The following is a 21481-nucleotide window of genomic DNA, read 5'->3' on the forward strand; positions in this document are numbered from 1 at the left end:
TGACCCATGATCACAAACCCCAACACTGAGCTGTTGGCACCAGGCCCAGAGCCAGGGATTGATCCGTGTGATCTTCTGATTTCAGGCCACATCATTCCCTGCAACTGGCAGGATAGAAGACAACACTGCTTGTGCTCCCGATCCCTCAATCAGTCACCCCAAGGCTGTGAGGCCTCTCTTGATTGCCCTCAGGCTTCTTGTCATTTGGAGTTCACCATTGCCCACTTGAAAGACCAGTGATGGGCAGTAATCAGGGCTGTACCACACAAGGGGTTTTTCTAGTAACATCCCTTACCCGGGCCCCAGGGAGGCAGTAGGTTCCTGAAAGGTTCCACCTTTCGCGAAGGTGAAGTAGGCCAGGGGGTGACTCACCTGCTGTCCCAAGCAGGGACCTGTTTCCATTCCTCCCTGTCACTTAGGACCCCTCCATCTGCCTGGTGGTGAGCAGGTGGGGGAGCCTCCCCTTCTGAGGTGTCCATGTGGTGTGTTTGTCTCAGTGATGGCTGAATGGCTCCACCAGTCTGTCTTCTTCTCACACTCCCTGATAGTCCTTAACCTTCCTGCTTCCCCTTTCAGCTCTGCCACCTGGCTGCGCCTCACACAGCTGTTGTCACTGCTGCTGCCAGCAGAAGCCACAGGCTCAGGCACCCCTTGCAGCCATGACCTGACAGCTGCATGTTTACGTGGGAGCTCCTGGGCTGCCACATGCCTTCTGGTGCTGGCTTCTGGCTGAGTAGGAACCACACCTCGATTTCTCCTGGTGGGGCAATGACCGCTATCGGAGGTCGCCTCTGAGCCATTAGGGGGACAATGGCCTCCCTGCTGCCCTCCCTGTGCCGCCTGCCCGCCACGGCCTGTGGCCTGCCCTGGCGGCTGCGCTCCTGGTCGCCCGTGCTTGCCGGGGGCTGCTTTTGTGCCTGCGGGGGTTCGGCCGCCTTCACTCCTGCTGGCTCCTGCGCGGGGTCAGAGCTCTGCTGCTAGTCAGGGCCTCAACACTCCTCGCTCGGGGGCTGTGAGGTGGGTGGCACTGGGGCACCCTCTGTCTCTCTCTCTGTCCTTGCATCTTGGTTTTGCTGGGTCACAGAAAGCTCCCCATGGTCCCTTGGCATGATCCTCTGTTCTGGAACACGTCTGCTGCAGTAGCACACCTCAGACTTCAGAGACTTATCAGAAGATGCTAGATGAGGCTGCTAGAAGCATTTTTTTGTTTGTTTGTTGAAAATTTCAGTAGATTATTTTGTAACTTCTGTTTGTTCGATAAACTACACAGCAGTCTCTTGAACTGTCAGTTTTCTGTTGTGGACTATTATTCACTAATTCAAATGAAGACATTTACTGTGTTCAGGAAAATGAATTTGTACTTCCACCTTCACTTGGTAGGTCACCCTGCTAATATTTGAAAGAGTTCTCTACTCCTTGTCTTTTTATTTTAGCATGCACTCAACTGAAGACATTCAGTGAATGGTTATTTTATTTTCCCCTTCAATGTACGTTTTCTTTGGGTTTGAAATACCATTTTGTTTAGTCAGGCATTTGTACTTTGCAGAGAGAAATCTTTACTGCACCCTGTAAACTGGGGTAGTAAGTCTTAACAGTGGAGGTGCAGAGGACCTTAGTGGAACAATCAGTAGTGGTTGTATTTCTAGTTATCCACTAGAGATGCACTAAGCCCCAATTCTGTGGCTAGTCTATGCAATTTCGAGTTACCAAATGGGGCCTTCTATGACAACTTCGCTCATTGTTTGCAAGGAGAGCTGGAGAAATGACTGTCTGATAGGCTTTCTCTGTATCTTTCCCTGACTTGTGTTTATACCTCTTTTTTTCAGCTAAGGCGGAAAATGTAATTAGAGTATATAATGACAGTTACAACAGCCCCAGAAACATGAGATTGATTCCCACAATGGCTGAAAAAACTCTCTATGCAGTATGTATAAACAGGCCCAGTTTCTGAGTTCTAATTAATTTTATTAATGTTTAGTGCAGGAAATACGAAGGCAACTTAAACAAGGATATAAAAAGCACTGGAGCATTGAAACACTGGTTTCATGTAACAGACTCTTATTGAAAGACATTTTTCAGCATTCTGTAAAGAAAAATAGAGTAATTTAGAAGAAAGATATTAGATACTTAATACACTCTTATAATAAGGAAGCTTTAAATAATGAAGCAAAGATTCTAATAGTAGCTTCTTACTTGGTAACATAGGTAGTGATTCTTTATGATGCGCAATTAATAAATATGATAGTGAACATGTAACAATGTACAATGACAGTGCGATAAAAGAGATGCAATTATGTGCAAGATTTCTATTGTGCCAGCAAATAAGACTTCACGGGCTACTGGAAAATGAGTTTGTGAAAAACCAATTGTAAAAACCTTTTCCATTCCATGTTTCCTTTATAGAAACATATTAACTCACATGTGAAAAGATAAAATACAACACTGGTAAACAACTGTGAAGACATTTTCCCTGCTATGGACAAAATTGCAAAGCCTTGCAATCACAGATATGGTATATATTATTTTGATATAATAATCATAACAAAGCTTAACAGCAGTATATAATAATCACACAAAGTATATTATTTGCATAGATTTTTTTGTTTACTATCCATGGATTTCCATTTTGTAAATACATATATATATATATAATTCTGCAAGCTTTGGTGCTCTTTGAACTCAAACTGGAGTATGGGTGACTTATATGATACATATTTCCTATTACTATAACTGCAAAGGATGTTATAATAAATACTTTATAGGTGCTAAAACCTCTTAAGGCTAGAAATTGCAGTAGAGAATACCTTTTCAGTTATTTACTGACCCCTATTCCTAGGTATGATGATTTAACAATATTTAAAAGATATTCCTGTTTTGAGAAGCTCTCAAAATATGTGGTCAGTAGTTTGTCCACTAAAAGGATTGTGCCTTGGATTACTTGAGTATGTTTTCTTCTGATATTTTTTGTATGCTTAGCAGGTCAAAACATATAATAAAAATCATCTTGTAGTTATGCAAAACTATAGCATCATATTATACAATCTTGCAAACAGTTTAGAAGTAGATCGCCCAACTATAGAGAAGATAAAAACTCAGAAGTATGTAATGCCAATAATTGAAAGTCAGTGTATCTCTGATGGAGGCTGTTATAGCTTGTATTTAAGCTTTGATTTAATCCTTTATATGATTATTCTATAGTGCTCGCAGTCTTGCCAGGAGAGCTTCTACTTCTGGAATGGCTTCTCCCTTAGAAGAAGACCCGATACGATCTATTTTGTTTTCTTTGATGCCTTCTCCATGACAGGCTTCCTTTCTCCCAGCAGCCTTGTTCCACACCGTAGAACTCTGTTCCACATCATAAGTAACCTCTTTGGTGACTGGGCTTCTTGTCAAGTTTAAACTGACACTGTGGTGTGAACATGACTTCTCTAGTTCTCCTTTCTGGTTCTCTGCAAAAGATGAAAAAACCAAAACCTTGGATCTCAGTTTCAATATTTTGTAATATAACAAGACTTCTTGATCAGACAAAATTTTACATGCAGATGGTGTACTAGATGGAGTAATGATTGCCAAGGAGGCAAGATAAAAAATACTATCATTCAAAATCAGTGGGGTTGGTCCCTTGAAGTGATATAGACTTCACATGGTTTCATAAGAATAGCACCCATATTTCCTACAAAATCACAGGCAGAGCTTGATGGGATCCTCCTTTCTTACTGGAGTCAAAGAGAAAAGAGTATTCAGCACCTCTCAAGTGTCTTCCAAAGTTTTTCTGGTTAGTTACATTCCTACATATTTAAGTGTTCAAATTTTAAAATGCTAAAAAAATCTATTTCGATTTAATTACCATTGTAATAATTTTTCTTTCCTTTACGATCTTGTAGGCAGCTAAGTAATTTTAAGAATTTGTATAACTTGCTACTATTTGCTAAACATCATAGGCATTGACTGTCACAAGAAGTTATACTCAGTCAATATCAGGAGCTTTGCTGGATTGACATGTATTAATAGCCGGCCTTTTTTTTTTTTTTTTTTTTTGTTCCCTAACACCCCCACCCCCTGCCCAATCAAGTGACTGTTCTCAAAACCAACGTGAGTGGTCCCTCATAGATCTCAAACTTTTTAGAAACAGACATACTCAATATTCATGTAACCTTGAGCAAGGCTTGAAAATGGCTTCAACAAACTTGACATGACATTTAAAGTTTTTTGGTTATTCGCTGAAAGATGTTCCATCATCCCAATAGTAATGACTTTGGAGCACAGGCAGTCACTCATGACAGTGTGTTTTATGTGAGTGCTGAAAATTCCTACCGAAAACAGCTTGTACATTAAAAGGCAGCTGCTGAAGATATTTACTGCACTGTCATTCCCTGACCAGGGGCTCTCAGTGATGGATGAGGATTTTACACATTTTCTTGGACAACCTCAGCAAATTTTGTAAGTATGATCACCTTTTGGCAAGTGGAGGAAAATATATACCTTCTATTCTAAATGAAATAAACTATTCTTAATTAAAATTTGATAACAGGCAAATTTTGCACTTAACTGAAAAATGTAATTTCTATTTTATACTACGAAAAATAATTTGACCCTGAAGATGCAGCAGCACACAATTCAGTTTTACTGAATCACAGGAGGCCAGAGACTGGTTATGAACACACCTTTATAATTACATACAATAAACATGTAATTAAAATATCCCTGATACGTAGACTCTTAAATATCACATTTGAAATGTTTATATTTATTGATTCTGAACACATATTTGCAGGGTGAGAAAAGTATGCTACCTCTATCAATATACAAGATACTAGCTGCACTGTAGCCCTTTTTGTTTACATTCAATCTAGGGGCAGCAGGAAAAATACCTGTTTTGAAAATCAGTACTTTTTTTTTTAAAGTAGAAGAAAACATATCATATAATCAGAGATTAAGTATAGGTGTTGGACTTTACAAAAGGCAAAAATAAATTAGACACTGACAGTAACCTCCTCAGATGTACCAACAACCACATTTTAACTACTTTGCAGTTCAGCAAAAACTTCGGCAGTTTTCAAGCCAAAAATACTCAAGCATGAGGATCAATTGGGTATGATTAACTAGACTGAATAACAGAGGTGGTAAACACTTATGAACTGAGGCCTCAAAGTAAACTTCAGCAATATTTTCCCCAGTTTCTCATAGTGGGCGAGGGGCAGAGTAAGGTCCCTTAGAGTGAGATTTAGAACAGCAAATCGCCTAAGCAGGGAACTGCTGCAAGTTTGCTATTGTGAAGCAGTAGATGTTGGGATCTCTCTAAACTTCTGTCCTGCTTAGAAACTTGGTAACTGATTTAGCCTTGCAGGAAAGCATGTCCTGTAACTTGCTGCCTACAAACTGAAATTGTTTGGGATAGTGACTGAGTAAAGTTGAGTACAGCTGTGTCTTCCCTGCCCCTCCTCCCCCTTACAACAGCAGCAATTGTGCCCAAGTTTGTGACTTTCTATGCATAGACTAGTGAGTGGAGCATTCAACTTGAAGAACCAGTGCCTTTCCCTTCACTCTGAGGGGTCCTGCAACAACAAGAAATGGGATTAGTAAAGTGCCTTAATCACTGGCCAGTTTATGTGAGTAGTCCTTGCATTATCTGAGTAACTCCTGTGAAGTGAAAATGCCACAATTCACTGCAAAAATCACAAAGTGCCATATTCTTAAGACATGACACTTTATGCTAGTGATTAGCTGCACTTCCTAAATAATGAGAACACTTTGGTCTCAACCATGCTACAAAAAGTACTGAGCAGCTAGTGTCAATTAGGAAAAAAGATCTGGATACACATTTTTTATCTCAGTCCAGTTTTATCACTGTAAATTTATTTCAGCTCCTTCAGGTAGCATGTTTACTGGGTATGCTCTTTCAGTCAAGGAGGAAGTTGTCCATGTAGCATTGCTATGCATAAGTGCATGTCCAGGTGTGTAGGTAAGCAGTTTCCTGCTGAGTAAACTGGCTGTTGTGAATCTCATTCAGAAACACTAAACTTTACTAGGAAAGCATATGTATGTATTTACAGTCCTAGATTTCATTTTGGTAAACATGTACCTGAAGAATTAACTGCTGTAATACATGAGGTTTATCTGCTGCTGGTGGTATTCTTCATACCAGAGTGAAAGATCACTTCCATTTAAGTCAAAGTTTAAAATTAGTTGGGCACTAGCAAGGTAAGAACTCTTACTAATTCCTCAGAATTATTAATGTCCATCCTGCCATTTTTTTATTGTAATCACTTGGGAATTAATTTTTCAACCCCAAATTCTTAAACACACTGTACTGCTTTACAAACTGATTCAAAACCTGCATGCATTGGTGATTTGGTAACCCATCCATTCCGCTGTCATTACTTTGGACTGTTACCACACCTCCCTCAAACCCTATGCTATAGTGGTAAAACAAAAGAAGTGTGTTTTCAACCTGTAACTGGTGAGGGGGGTGGTTTACAAAAGCCAATGTACCTTGCATAAGAATTTAAAATTACAAGGCTGCAAGCTGCTACAGGTTAGCATACAACAGCAGGAGGGCTGGACTTCCTTAGTTCAGTTTGATAAAAGCTGTAATATACTAATTTACTTTCACGAAAAGCCCCAAGTTGAGATTAACTGACAAAGCACAAGAATAAACAGTCATTAATACATCTCTATTAGAAATAAAAAATTTTGAACCATCAGAGTAATGAAGTTTTGGAATGCACATATATAGAAGTGACAGTAAAAAACCATAACTGGTTATATGCAAGAATTTGATCTGTTTCTGAAGACAATATTTGAAATGTCTGCCACAGTAGCAAGGAGATGGCTTAGGGTTGTTGGACACCATCTTCTACCTATCTTCAAGAACAAGGGTACCCCCAGAAAATCCACAAACCATACAAATATTAACAGCCTTTTCCTAAACTACTTTGAACCATTACATTATCAACATACATAAATTTGGTTTGCGCTTCTGGCAGCAAACTATATTTGAAACAAATTGCAGAATAAAATAAATATATTTACATACTTATACATATTAGTTCAAATATACAAAGAATTTAATAAAGTCAGAGAGGTTAAAAGAAAACTAACTACTCAGGGAAAGGCACTTCTACATGAAGACTTGTTAAGAAGAAAGCTTACATTTCTGGTGATGTGCTATTTGTCCACCTGCTGTAGCAAGGTGTACCTTCCAGCAGCAGTAAGACAAAAAAATCAGATGTTAAGAATCACTGGATAATGACAGAACTTATTAATTTGCTGTACATATTGGAAGGAGTTGAGACAGGTTTCTAATGTCTGCTCACTTTTAGTTATCAAAAACTGTCATTTACCTGTATCATAAGAATCACTATGCAGATGACAAAGCAAAAAATTTGAATTCACATTTAAGTTATCTAAATGCTGGGCTGAGAAGACAGTTACCCATAACAGTTTTGACTTTACTGGTACTGAATTCTTCCAGGCACATGTTAGGCAGAGATCACACTGCATGCCACTAAAGTCTCAGTGTCTGTATTCCATGACATTTAAATATTATTTTTCCCCTTGTTCAATATCTAGCTCTTGTGGGTCCTTCAGATCTAATATTAAAATACAGTTTTTTTCAGATATGAATTTCCTGAACATTGTTGTTAATCAAAAACAGTTCAAAATCATATTCACATAACCTAGAGCTAAATAGCTACTATCCTCTAGATAAAAGTCTTTTAAAATTACTTTGATTAACAGCAATACTCAGGAAATTCAGTTGACAGAAAATTGTGCTTAATAGCTTTCCATAATTTAAATGGTGTCCTAGCGTAGGATATGCTTATAATCTATTACAGGCTACATACTTCATATTCAGAAAAAGGAAATGGTGCACTAGCATGTGAACCAAAAAGAGTCAGTAGTACAAGACCTACCTGCTGTGAACTTGTGGAAGCAAAATATGATCAGTTGGAGATTTTTAAATCCTGCATTAATACTGTTATATATTACCTTTAATAGAGAACAATAATGATTGCAAGAGACTCACCAAAGTAGAGATATGGATTTTTAAAAAATTACTAAGAAATATTTAAAATAATAAAGCACTTTGAAAAGCTTTATTTCATTGCAGAGTTCCTCAATAAAAGTCTTGATACTAAGGACTTATTTACTTTTTATGTAAATACTTGTACACCAATTGAAAAATAAAGCTGCAAATACAATAAGGAGAACTGCATTAGACAGCATTATATGCTTGTATTACAGTCATACATCTCAATGTGGGGCATGACAAAATCATAACATAAGAAAGAACAATTGCAGTTACAACCTCATTACATCTTTTGCTAAGTTAACAGGGAAAAATGCTCAAAACCCCAGTGGAGTATTTCTGATCTCTGGCTTGTGCTCCACAAGCTAAATCATATTCCTGAAACTATGTCTATGCCAAGATTTTCTAAAGTCCACACATACCAACCTTACCAGTGATGCAAATTATTTGTAGATTGTAAGTCATGACTTGGCCTGTGCTAGAAGATACTCTGAGGGCATGGAAAAAGTAACAGCCCTAGCTATGATCCTCATCACTGGCTCCCCAGTGGGGTGGCATAGTTTGTCTCTGGTACACGTCCCTGATGCATGGAACTGAAAGTCAGGGAAAAGCTTCATCACCATGTTGGTGCTGTACTCCCATGTCTTCTCAGCAAAACAGCAGAGGAAAAGAGCATGTATTTTTGACAGCAGTGCAATATGTGGAATCTGGATGCAGCTGTACAGCATTCCCACAAGCTGGAATGCTTACAGCAGTCCAGTCTCTGGAAGTCATGTCCATCTTCCACAAATTACACTGACTGCATCATCCTGCATGTCCCAATGCAACCTTACCAAGCATATTTAGCAATGGTCATATACCATAGGCCTTGTGAGGATATGAGTGTATACCCCCTTGCGCTCCACCTAAGTAAACAAAGTCCTTGAAAAATTAGTCTGGAGATGTTCCTAAAGAGTCCTCTTGCTGATACCAAAGTATAGATCATCCCTCGTCCTTTGCTGAAGATAAGAGGAAACCAGCAAAACACTTTCTAGAGCTACTTTTTCTGTTGTAAACTGGGCAATACTGGCTTATCTTTCAGATGGTTGACATTTACTGATTGTGAAGGGCTGAATATGACCACTGCTAGCTGACATTTTGAGGACCTCTGTTTTTAAGTTCAGGACAAGGTGGAGGTTCTGAATTCCCACTTCAGCTGCATCTAGAAAATCATTAATTCTTGTTTTCCTCTCAAGTATGAAACGAGGGTTTCGTTTCCTACACTGACCCTCAAATCCTATTAGAGTATAAGATACTGGACAGTTGTGAGCTCTGTGTTTTTTCAGGCACCCATCTTACCTAAACGTCATTTATACAGCCCAAAATTGGCCTTCTGAAATCCATTCCCAGACCTTGGCATTGGTGTTAGAATGCAACAAGACCTAATTATCTTTCTTAAAAGTCTGCCTTACCACCCAGAAGCAGAATTTAGACATAATGTGAAAGATGGCTATAGCTAGAAGGCCCACATCTATTACATAACACTGCTTGTTAAAAAATGGGATAGCTCTTTGCTGGATACTATAATGGAAAATACTTTAAATACTTTTTATTGCCACTTTTCATGAGTTTCATATTTTTTCAACAATTTCTGTGACTGACAAGGGTAGGATTGGAGAACATCCCTGAAATGTTAAAAAGGAGTGCTGTGTGTTGTTATAACTTATTTCAGTCACACCCTGCAGCACCAGCCCTAACACCCTAAAGCAAAGCCTTTAAAAATTCTTTTAATCCCCTACCTACCTATATCTTCTCAAAGACTACTTTAAGTTCCTGTTGATCACTCAATTTAATCTTCTTCCTATCTTTTCCAAATGTATTTTGCATTTGCATTGAGTTGGGACTAATCTCTCTGTTTAAACTAATATATTCTCACCTCTAATCTGGCAATGACTTTTGTTACAAGAAATGCAACTTTAAGTTACTGGGATTTAAATTAAAGTCTTAAGTGCCTGTTAAGATGAAAAGAGAACAGAAGTGTGGATCAGACTACTGACAGAAATCACCTGAAGTTTTATCTAAGTGAGAGAAGAAACCTCTGAGGGTGTCTGATGGCCAATTCAGACAGGAGTTTGGCATCCTCCCTATTTCCTCTGAATTACAGTGAATCTTCCGTGTCTCCTCACACATCTTTCCCCAAATGAAGGCACATTTGGGAGTTTGTAGGAAACTGCAAAATGGAAACTTCCAAAATAGAAACCTACTTTGTGGCATGTGGTTTGAAACATTCCTAAAAAAATAAATGTGTAAGTTTCTTAATTTCTGTCATGATTTGACCCCCAGTTTATATACTCAGTGTGACCTCTATGGTATGGAATACCTCTTTGGCTAGTTTGGGTCACCTGTCCTGGGTGTGTCCCATTCCAATTTCTTGTGTCCCTCCAGCCCTCTCGCTGGCAGGGCCCGAGAAACTGAAAAGTCCTTGACTGAGTATAAACAAGACCCAGCAACATCTAAACCCATCAGTGTGCTGTCAGCATTGATCTCACACCAGAGCCAAAACACAGCACTGCACCTGCTACTGAGAAGAAAATTAACTCTATCCCGGCTGAAACCAGGACAATTTCAAAATGTATAAATGATTTGGCATAGCATTAGTATTAACAAATAATAATCTTATTTATGTTAGGATGAAGAGGGTGAAAAGATAAATATTGATCTACATGTATACTAGTGGCAGTGGGTCTTCAGGCAGTGTCCAGAAGTGTAATACAGCCTAGATATTTATGGGATTTCTCCCAAGGTACAAATAGGATAAACATAAACTTTTTTTCTAAGTCAGGAAATGATCAGGCAATTACAATAATGAAACTGGAAGTTAACATATTTAGACTATTTTAAATTTCAGAAATGTGATTTATTACTTCTTTTTTCACTCTGTTCAGAAGTATATTGTAACTTGTCATTCCAAATCCTCTTTAGAGTTAACAGGGTCAAAAATTATGACTGTGTAAGTTAGTGATTTTTGATACGATACATAGACGTCCATAGTCTAAAGCTATCCTCTGTTCAGCCCGCAATAATTTATGTAGATCCCACGCACTAAACTGCCACTGATGCCTTTGAGGACTAGACACATTTAGTCTCCAAACCTGTCTGCACAGAATCTACCTATAGATAAATACTGCTTTCAGGGTACACTCTGATGAAGAATTTCAGGAATATGCATAAAGATTGCTGCCATCAAAGGAAAGCCACTGGCAGCTGAAATGGGTAATGATAAGTAATATGTGATAAAAATCACCAAAATGGAAAAGAAACGCACAATTTGTGTCTTCGTTTACGAATTGCTGTGGAAAGAAAACACAGTAGAAATCCTCTTACTTACGGGAAATAAACCCCCCAACAAATCCAAACAATGAAGCAAGTCTTAAAGACTGACCTGATATTTATGAGATTTCACTCACTGCAGTTCTAAATAATGTTGTTTCTGCTAAGTATTTGCTATTTAGCATAAACACTTAAAACCCCTAGTAACTATGTCTAGTAATTGCCTTAAGAGTTTAAAACTAAATTATTTCTTATCCACTATTCTTGATATTAAATTTTTACGAGCTATTCCCTAACTATTCTAATAACTGCTAGAAAACCATACAATTTATATTTCCTATTTTTAGCCCAAACTTCCATTCCCAGGTTTATATCAGCAGTCAGAGTATTGGTAGGTTGCATTGCCTGAAGGTTGAGCACAAATATCTTGTAATGTCAGATCAAACTGATGGGAAAAAATGTCTTTCTCTCATCAGCTATTGCACTTCTCTCCTAAGGAATCAATCTGCTTCTAAGGGAAAGGGGAATCTACAGAGTACTGCAAATGTTTTTGGGAGCAGCATAAAGATGAAAGGCTAGGGCTGAAAGGGAAGTAGGTGGGTGTTAGTTTAAGCAGTCGAGTAGAAACATAATCTTATCACATTCCTGTAACAGGTACCAGACCAATGTCCTGGGGCAGTTCTTGCCCACACAGGTCACAGTCACAGTGGGCTGTCATTCATTATTATCCAAAAGGTTGTAAGAACAGCATACAGCTCTCAGGCTCCTCTCATTTTAAAACAAGTCTCTGGAGGGAGTAGGGTGACAGAGAGCGCTGGATGCTGTCATTGTTGTGACAGGTGAGAGTGAGATTTACTAACCTGGAAAAGTATTTATGAGAACTCCATATCCTAAGTAGATCAAAAAAAGATTTACACAACACTGATGTCAGCTTAAAGATATCAGTGCTTCTTTATAGCATGGGTGCTTCTCAACAGGACAGCAGCAAACCTGGCTGTGAAGTTTAATCTGTGTAAACTAACATACAAGATTGCCTTCATGAATACACTAGAGATGGGATGAAGCTGAATCATCTTAGTTCATGTGACTTTCATTATTCAAGCATTATTATTATGGTCCTTGCTTTCCTCTCACAAAGCTCTACAGAAAAACATCAGAAGCATGCTATCAAGGATGTTGAAACTGTGTAGCAGGAAATAGTACATTTTCAAGAAGATCCTCACACAAAACTAAATATTGGAAAATAAAGGCAGATGAAAAGTGATTCATCTTCTCGTTCTGCAAGACTCCATATACATTCCTTTGACAATCCTTCTTTCTCTTCATATGAAGCTCTAATTAATGCTATATGCTTTCACTAAATTATTTCCTCTCTTCGGGATGGACTGTAATTGGGCCTTCATGTGTGGAAATAGATGGGATATTAAAAAAAAAATAATAATTCTACTCTGCACATGATCCAGCCATACATGTATATGACACCAACAACTGTACTTTGTAAGTGTCACAAATTGCTTTGAAAAGGGACCAGGATTTGAAGAGAGTCTAAAAGAGGAATTATTTTTTAAAGATGTTTTTTACTAAGTCTTCCAAATACCACTGAATTATCATATGAGACAAATTTGAGACACATTGTCATGGGTAATTAAATCCAGTCATTGTGAATTCAAAATGCTGCGTTTAACATCATTAATGGTATGCATTTTTCACATGATGAACATATTTATGGCTCTATAGTCCAACAGTTTGACTCTTAGCAGCCACTTTGGTATGTAAAAACCATCAGAAGCCAACTGTACCATTTCCAGTTTCCTCTTTTCCTAATCAATTGCATGCAATTACCGTTTAGCAGTAACCAGTTAACAGAAGTTAATCTTGCTATCTAAGAGAGGATTTTTTTAATTTCAAGAAATCTAAGTCACAAGACATCCTTGTGCTTACAGAAGAAACATTGCTCTCACAAAGGAACTTAGAAAGAAAATTTTACTCTTAGAAAAACTAAGAGACTGAAAAATGGAACCCTCTCACTGAGAAATCAAGGCAGAAGGCAGTAAGACCTCCTGAGCCACTGAGACAAGGGATTCTTATGCATAGACTTGTTTTTCCTTTGTCTGTTCTGACTTACGAAGCAGCCTTGCAAATGTGTTTAGCTCAAAAGGTGATATTAAAAATAAATTGTTAGAGATCATCATGGTATTTTAATTATGCAAAAGAAACTGACCCAAATTCAATCAGAAACAACAGCCACCAAACCAACCAGGAAAATTTTTTTCTATTTTTTTTTGACAGAGATGGTTAAGAAAACATTTATGGTAATGCCAGATCATCTGCTGATTACAGTCAGAGCTGCAGGATGCCAACATTAAATCACTGAACCATCTTGACAGCTTCTGGGTACTCAAGTTTCATTCTAACAATAATTTGCTGTGAAATTTAGCCAAATCTGAAAATTAGCCAGAAAACGTTTACAAAGAATATAGGTAAGAAAAACATATCTAAAATAGATGTTCAGCACTCAGCCATTTCCGAGCTGTATGTAAATTGGTATATCTCTAAAAAAGACTAAGCACTTTAAGAATAGAATATAATTTTATCATCCATTTCCTATTGATTGTGACCTATCACTTTTTTTTTGTTTAGTATTGTTAGTATGCTTGTTTGTTTAATATAAACACAGATTAGCCATTTGAAGAAGGCCTGCAACATTTAAAATCAGTTTTTATTTCCTGACACCTGAGGATTCTACATAGAACAATATACTTTATTTTAAAGCTTTAATTGATGCATCTATGTGCTGCAGAGGGTGATTACTTGAATAATAAGTATAAGAGACGTGTGATATGGTTGCTAAGCAAATGTGAGTAAGAGAAAAAGCCCCAAGAAACGATGTAACAATGAATCAATGTGTGATGACAGGATAATTATTCTATGAACTGTCATGTTGAAGGACTCACAGAACATTGACCTGCACACGATCACACATCAGAAGTTTGCCTGAGGGGTAATTAAAATAATAATACACAAATCCAGTCGGTCACAAAGAGACAAATATATGGCTAACTTACTTCTTTACAGCATGCATGGTCAAATGCATTCTCATGTTAAATGTAAATGCTTGAACAGCACAAGAATTCAGAGGACAACAGATAATAGCAAAGATGACTGAAGTTTATCTGGATTAGCAATAACGTTTTTCTTTCTTCAGTTACTCTGGGCATTCACTGAAATATTATTCATACTCTGACACATTAAAGCATAAAACCTGTGAACTGACTTTCTGAAGGAAGCTGGAAAACGTAATCCTTTCAAAATATCTTTAAGGTTGTAGTGTAATACAATAAAAAAGAATTACTGTTGTGGTGGGTTGACCCTGGCAAACAGCCAAACATTCATCCAGCCTCTTGCTCACTCCCCTTTTCCATGGGGTGAGGAGAAAATAGAAGGAAGGTAAGAAGACTTGTGGATAGAGATAATGACAGTTTAATACAAATAGCAGAAGCTGTGCATGCTAGGAAAGCAAAATAAGGAGTTCATTCACTGTTTTCCATTGGCAGGCAGATGCCCAGCCACCTCCTGGAACGTAGGGCCTCAGTTACTTTGGAAGACAAATGCCATAACCACAAACATTCCCCTTTGGTCTTCTTTTCCCTGACTTTTCATTGTTCAGCATGACATCATAAGGTACAGAGTATCAGTTTGGGTCAGCTGTGCCAGATATGTCACCTCCCAACCTCTTGCTCTGTGTGTTTTCGGGACAGAGGGAGAAAAAGCCTGGATGCTGTGCAAGCACTGCTCAGCAATAGCCAAAACACTGGTGTGGTATCACCACTGGTTTAGTCACTACTACAAAGCACAACAGTGTCCCAGCTGCCACGGAGAAAGCCAACTCCACCCCAGGCACACCCAGTAAAACTGTAGATGTTGACACAACTCAGCTGCCATTGTACATCTAAATTTGACGAAAGCTGTTCACATGACAGACTTAAAGACTTTCAAGGCAGACTTCAACACAATTCCATGTTTTTTTCTTTACGCTTTTGTTCAGCTTTTTACTGTACCAATTCATATTAGCATATACCTCTCTACAAGCCTAAACCTTAGCTCCAAGCACATACTCTATGATCACATCCAAGCAATGTATTCTGCATTTCCTTCTCACATGTAAATGTGCAGTCACACTTGAACTGCCTTTAAACCAGCCGTCACCAAATCTTGCTCATGGCAGAAACATTCTTTGCGCTCTGTACTTTTCAACCTGCTTTTTGAGTGAGCTTTGCCAATTGTGTGGAATCACTGATTACAGATGACTATTCTGTGTAGACAAAAAAAACCATAAACCAATCTATTTCCAGAACCAGTTAGTCTGTGATGGAAACCACTTGATTGCTCAGAAGTATAAATTCAGAAATCTCCTCACTCATTTTTCTTCCCCCTGTTATCCCCCATGTAAGTGAAGATACTGGAAGACAGCCAATTAAGAGAAGATCTGTGGCTACCCTTCAAAAATTTAAGACCACTGAGAATACCTGAAAAGATTTTTTGGAATACAAGGTAAGAATACACTTTACATGTACACAAATTCATACAGACCAGGATGTCCATAGGTTACTCCCATGTCATATATAGGCATGATCATTGCACAATTCTAAAAAAACATACTCTTTTTCTCCCACCATGTTCTAAAGGGATGCTAAAAACACCTTTTAGGAAACATAACACAATAATTCTTTCTAGAATGAATATGTTCTGTAAACACATTGCTAGCTGATCAATTAAGTTACTCACTCACACTAAATATGCTAGTTATATTCTCAAGTCTTTATAGCATCTTCATTAGTGCTCATTTCAAAAGAGTAATGCTCTACCCAAATAGCTTTAAATACTAAGAAGGAAAACAAATGCTATCGAAAAATCTCCCAATATTCAGCAGCTCAGAGTGTTCTAAGCAGAATTTATTAAAATGCAAATCTCAAGCATGTTAGTATTCATTTCAAAGTAACATCCTATAGAAGAAATATAATTTTCATTTTTGGGGGTAATAAAATAATATCACTTACAAATCTAGATTCTCAACATTATCTAGCAATGTTAAGAATGACAATTCAGCAGACTCCAAAGACATTTGTAAAAATCTTGGAGCAAAACTAGTAGGCCAGCTATTTATACATTTTTACTCCACAAACATATAAACTGAGAAAAACAATAGGGGAGTGGGGAAGAGAGAATATACTCTAAGAATCCAGTTATTGCAATCAAGAATTTATCTGAAATCTTGCTTTTTCTAAGCTTACTAACCACGCATCTTTTTCTGTAAGTTAAGCTTAAAATCAGGACAGTTTCAATAAGCTGAAGTGATGTATAAATTTAATGCTTTTGTTATCTAAGAGTATACAGCTTAAACCAAAAGTTTGATTACAGTTGTTTTGGTATGTATCCCTTTAAATTAACAAAGAGAGAGAGAGAGAGAGAGAGAGAGAGAGAGAGTGTGTGTGTGTGTGTGTGCGTGTGCGTGTGCGTGTGTGTACACACTCTAAAATATTCTCAGTTAAATTTCAAAACAGAAACCAGAAATCCAACTGGCCTCTACAACTGTGATTAACGTATAATTTGAGGACTATGGGTACCTACGTATTGCAGCTACGGAAACAAAACCAGCTCTTTTCTTCAGTGTTGTATAAAATCATCTGAAACCGGAGCATGCTTAGTCTTGTGTGTCCTTGTGTCTGACCAAAGGCTGTTGATCCTAATGTGAGATTCACTGGACTGAATGAATTTGTGCTGGTTGCCTTAGGCTTGCTTCACAGTCAATGAGGAGAAACAAGCACTTCTAAACTGCACTTCATTTCACCCTAGTGTAGATACTTTAAACACGTAAAGAGAGCTTATGGTAACTAGCTGAGATGTGAATGCCTGCACTCCAGACATCTAAAGGTAACTTCTGTATCTGGAAGCTTCTAACTTTTGACTGCCGCAAAGTCTGAACACAAGGTGGACTTCCTAGTCTTAACAGTGACAGCAGATTGTAGAGATCATACATTCTCTATGAGCAAGGGGACTGGGTGCAGATTAGGTGACTTTAAGGCCTGATAGGACATTAAGGGTATCAGCCTTACAATTTATTTAACACAAACTATAAAATTTCACAAAGCTTCTTCTGGCTGCATAAAGAATTGAAATAAATTATATTCTGGGTGCTACAGAGAACAGTTTGGATATAAATAGGGGAATTCTGTTTTGTATATAACATACAGACAAGAACTGTAGATGTGAAAGTTGCCGTTGTTAATTATGCTGCTCAGCCATTAATTAGCTATCACAACTTTTTCCTTTTTAAAAATCCTCCATGTTCACAAACTTTTTTCTTGAGCAGACCTAGATCTTATGGTTGCTTAGGCTCATATCTCTTACAGATTGGTGACAGCCATATTTCTGTGCAGCTTTGCAAGTTTCTGACCAGCTTGCAACATATTTAAATTCAGCCTATAAAACAAATTATTCCTACTTCTGTACTGGTATATGTAATCCTAACCCTCACATGAAAATCATCACAGCTTTATGCTGGAGTTGGCTTCGATTTAGTCCTGGTCATGCAAAACTCCAATAGTGTACATTCAAACTTAAGAATCTCACATCCCCCAAGGACTAAGTGTTCAAGTTTAGTCTTTAGGGATGAAGATATAAATGTGATGCTTTGTATGGCAAGGCAGCTCTATGTTTTTTAGATATTACTGAGTCCTGTGTGTTTGATTTTTTGTTAAGATAGCTAGTTGAGTAGATGAAAGAATTAAAGGAAAACTGATTTGAGTCCCGTGAAAATATTTTATGAACTCTCTCAAAAAAAGTAATAATCCCATAACAGTGCTTATGTACAATATGCAGCAAGTTAAAAAAAAAAGGATAGAAATAGTATGCAGTGATAAAAGCTGTAACAGCACCTGTTATTCAACACTACTTTAATTCATATAGTCTCATTGCCATTCAAAATAAGCAGTAAACAAAGTATTTTCACTGGATCTTAATAATCATATTTTATGCATATATGAAAGATTATTGGTCTCTTACTTGTAAACATACTAAATATGAAGCTAAATTTGAATTATTCCATAAAACATAAAGCTAAAGAATTAGTAAAGAAAAGCATTAAGGTTTCAACATGGGAAATGCAAGAATAATAATAAAAAACTAACACAGAAAGGTATTTTTGGTGTGAAACAAACACATGCAATTACCTAGGACTCAATCTTTTGAAAAGACTGTTCTGATTAGTCTTTTCATTATATTTACTAGACTTTAACATCTTTCATTCAGAAACAAATCCAAATGATCTATGCCCTTCAGAATTAAAAATAGAATGCCATTTCTCTCATCAGATTATGCCCAGCTCCATATTCTTTCATGCATGTAGAAATGATGGTGATACACAAAGATCCAGCTGAAATGTATTTAAAATTTAGGAGACACTTTTTTTTTTTTTTTATAGGCAAGTACATAAAGTATTTGTAGGTGGCTGAGGTTGTTTTGTACTGTACTAACTACAAAAACTACATATTTTTTGAGTGTAACACAAAGTGTGGGATGTTGTCTACAGATCCTATGCACCCACCAGTACTGTATTTCACTAAAATAAAATTGTCGCAGACTATGGTAGCCCTGGTGCAGAATCATTATGCCTGACTCTGCAGGACAATAATGACGCAGAGATTGCACTGTCAAGGGACAAGTCAAGGGAAAAAGACAATCTTCAATGCACAATTAAAAGCACATACTTTAGATATCTATTGCCTTCTTTCGATTAGAGAGAGTCTAGCTTAGATTAGTTTTATTTATAGCGAGGGCAAGCAAATCAGGTGCCATGTAATTAATCAGAATATATATACATCAGACTGTGAACTATGAGAACTGCCAGCTTTGAATGGCATTGATATTCTTTAAAAAATGGTTTTTTTTCAAACAGAAGTGGTGTAAGTTGGATAGAGAAGTGGGCTGAAGTAGCTAAAAGTAGTATCTGACAGACAGACACCATGGAGAGTAGCATTGTGGATGATAGCTGATTGGCTGCAGAGGATGTGCTGACACAACTTCCCTGCCACAAACACTGGTAAATCTTGGACTGGGAAGACTGGACTGGACTGCCATGGGAAGACATTTCTCCTATTTAGAGAACAGTAATTCTTGACTGCTTTAAGGGCAACGTGAATGTTATTAGGAGACTGTACTTCTTGTGTTAGTTCAGTAAGAACAGACCAGTTTCAACTGCCATTCTTTTTTGTGAAGATTTCATTCTAAATCAGGCCATAATGAGAGGATGGCTTGCCTTCTAACCCTGGAGCCTTTACCAAGTTCTAGTTTCAACCAACTGTTTTCATTTGTAGTTTCACTTGGTTTTAAATGGTGTTTAAGGCTTCTTTAAAATTACAGATTAGTAAGATACGTAATGATAATAAAATTGCTGTGAGATACAGTTAATTACATATATTTATATAAACCAATGACTATATATGAATCTGCATTAAATGATAAAGCAACTTGAAAATACTTTGTGCAGACTTACTTGACTTGGAGATATTTAACCCACTAAATAGGACCATTTAACACTAAGAAGTAACATTACAATAGACTGCTGGGTCCAGTTTCAGAAAGCACACAATCACATGCATTTTCTAGGTTTGAAAAAACATTGTAGATAAAATAGAAATGAAGAAATGACATGACTATAAAAAAATCTGTTTGATATTGTATATTTTTTCACTGATGTTTCATATTGCTTCTCTAAGTCTAACTAAATGTCCTTTATTATTATCAAAGCATGAGATTTTTATTTTTGTGGGGTTTTTTTTCTTGAAATAATCTAAATCTAGATATAGCATCAGTTAAGTATCTTACCCTCAAAAATACATTAATTATACCTTCTTGCAATATTTACTTATATATATATATATATATATATATATATAAAAGCTATTACAGGGTAAAGCAGAATGTTCATTAATGTGAAATCACCATTCCTGTAACTGTTTTTGTTTAAATTTAAATATTTGAAGGTTAGAAGCTACAATTTTACATAGGTTATCAAAGACAATATATGAAACCTGTGGAGAAAATCATTAGCTTTCTAAGACAAACTCTAAAGTCTTTATTAAAAAAAGTCTTAATATAAAATGTTTCATTGAATAATTACCATATTTTAAAAAATAACAATGAAATACAACAGCTGATTGAAGATAAATATTGTCATGTTTAATCTTCACAATATAAAGGAAATCATACCTTTATCCTTATAACTACTTTACTGATAGGTTTTACTCCCATGAATAAGAAACATTACATTTATCCACATTTGAAAACTTGTTCTTCAGTGTTTAATACCCTGTTTGATAATTTGGAAATCAAATATACAGCATTGTTCTTTTTACTACAGAGAAACAGTTATTTATAGTAGGTGTACAGTATATAGGTTTATATAAATATCTTACCGTTGCAAGTAAGACTGTGGTAGCTGTATCATAATTCACTGGTGGCCAGAGTTTTCTAACAAAAGCAATTCAGTAGTAGGAGAGAAATTGTCCTTATTTAAGACTACAAGGAATACTCTAATAGACAGAAGCAATTAAAAAGATATGCACTAGTACACCTTTTAGAAACAGGCACTGGGAAATGTCTAGTGTCCAGTGTTAAAGACATTAGACATCTTCTTGTGGAAAATAACCCTCTGGAGAAATGAAAAAAATGCAAAACACACCCTACTCTGGATGATACTGTATATGAGGAATCTTCAGTTCTTTGAAGATCAACTTTTCTCACTGACCATAAATCAGTTTATTGTGATTATCACTGTGCAACCTGATGACTTCCTATTCAGAAAAAAACGCAGTATTCTTTTCATTCTTCCTCCATTTATTGCTTTTAATCAGTAATAGGAAAAGATAATTTTCCAAAGTAAACAAAACCATGTATAACTGCTTGCTTTCTTTTCCCCAAAACAACAGTAATGTTGTTTAAATAACTGTTCATTTAAAAATACCTGATTTTATATATATATATATATGTTTCAGCCAATTTCAGTTAAAAGAAATACAAGACACTTATTAATGGTGCATTACTATAGTATAGAATTAGGGGCAGTTTAAAAACGTGTCGCTT

General features: G+C 36.9%; 1 protein-coding gene across 1 annotated transcript in view; it reads right to left on the bottom strand.

Moving 5' to 3' along the window:
- Positions 1–1944: 1944 nt before the first annotated feature.
- DIAPH3 (diaphanous related formin 3) overlaps positions 1945–21481 on the bottom strand; it is a 245986-nt gene continuing 226449 nt past the window's right edge. Inside the window, exon 29 of the mRNA XM_055702362.1 lies at positions 1945–3449. Within this exon, the coding sequence (XP_055558337.1) occupies positions 3193–3449 (257 nt within the window). The 3' untranslated portion in view covers positions 1945–3192. The remainder of the gene's footprint in view (positions 3450–21481) is intronic.

Source organism: Falco cherrug, chromosome 2 (genome assembly GCF_023634085.1).
Source record: "Falco cherrug isolate bFalChe1 chromosome 2, bFalChe1.pri, whole genome shotgun sequence".
Taxonomy (NCBI): domain Eukaryota; kingdom Metazoa; phylum Chordata; class Aves; order Falconiformes; family Falconidae; genus Falco; species Falco cherrug.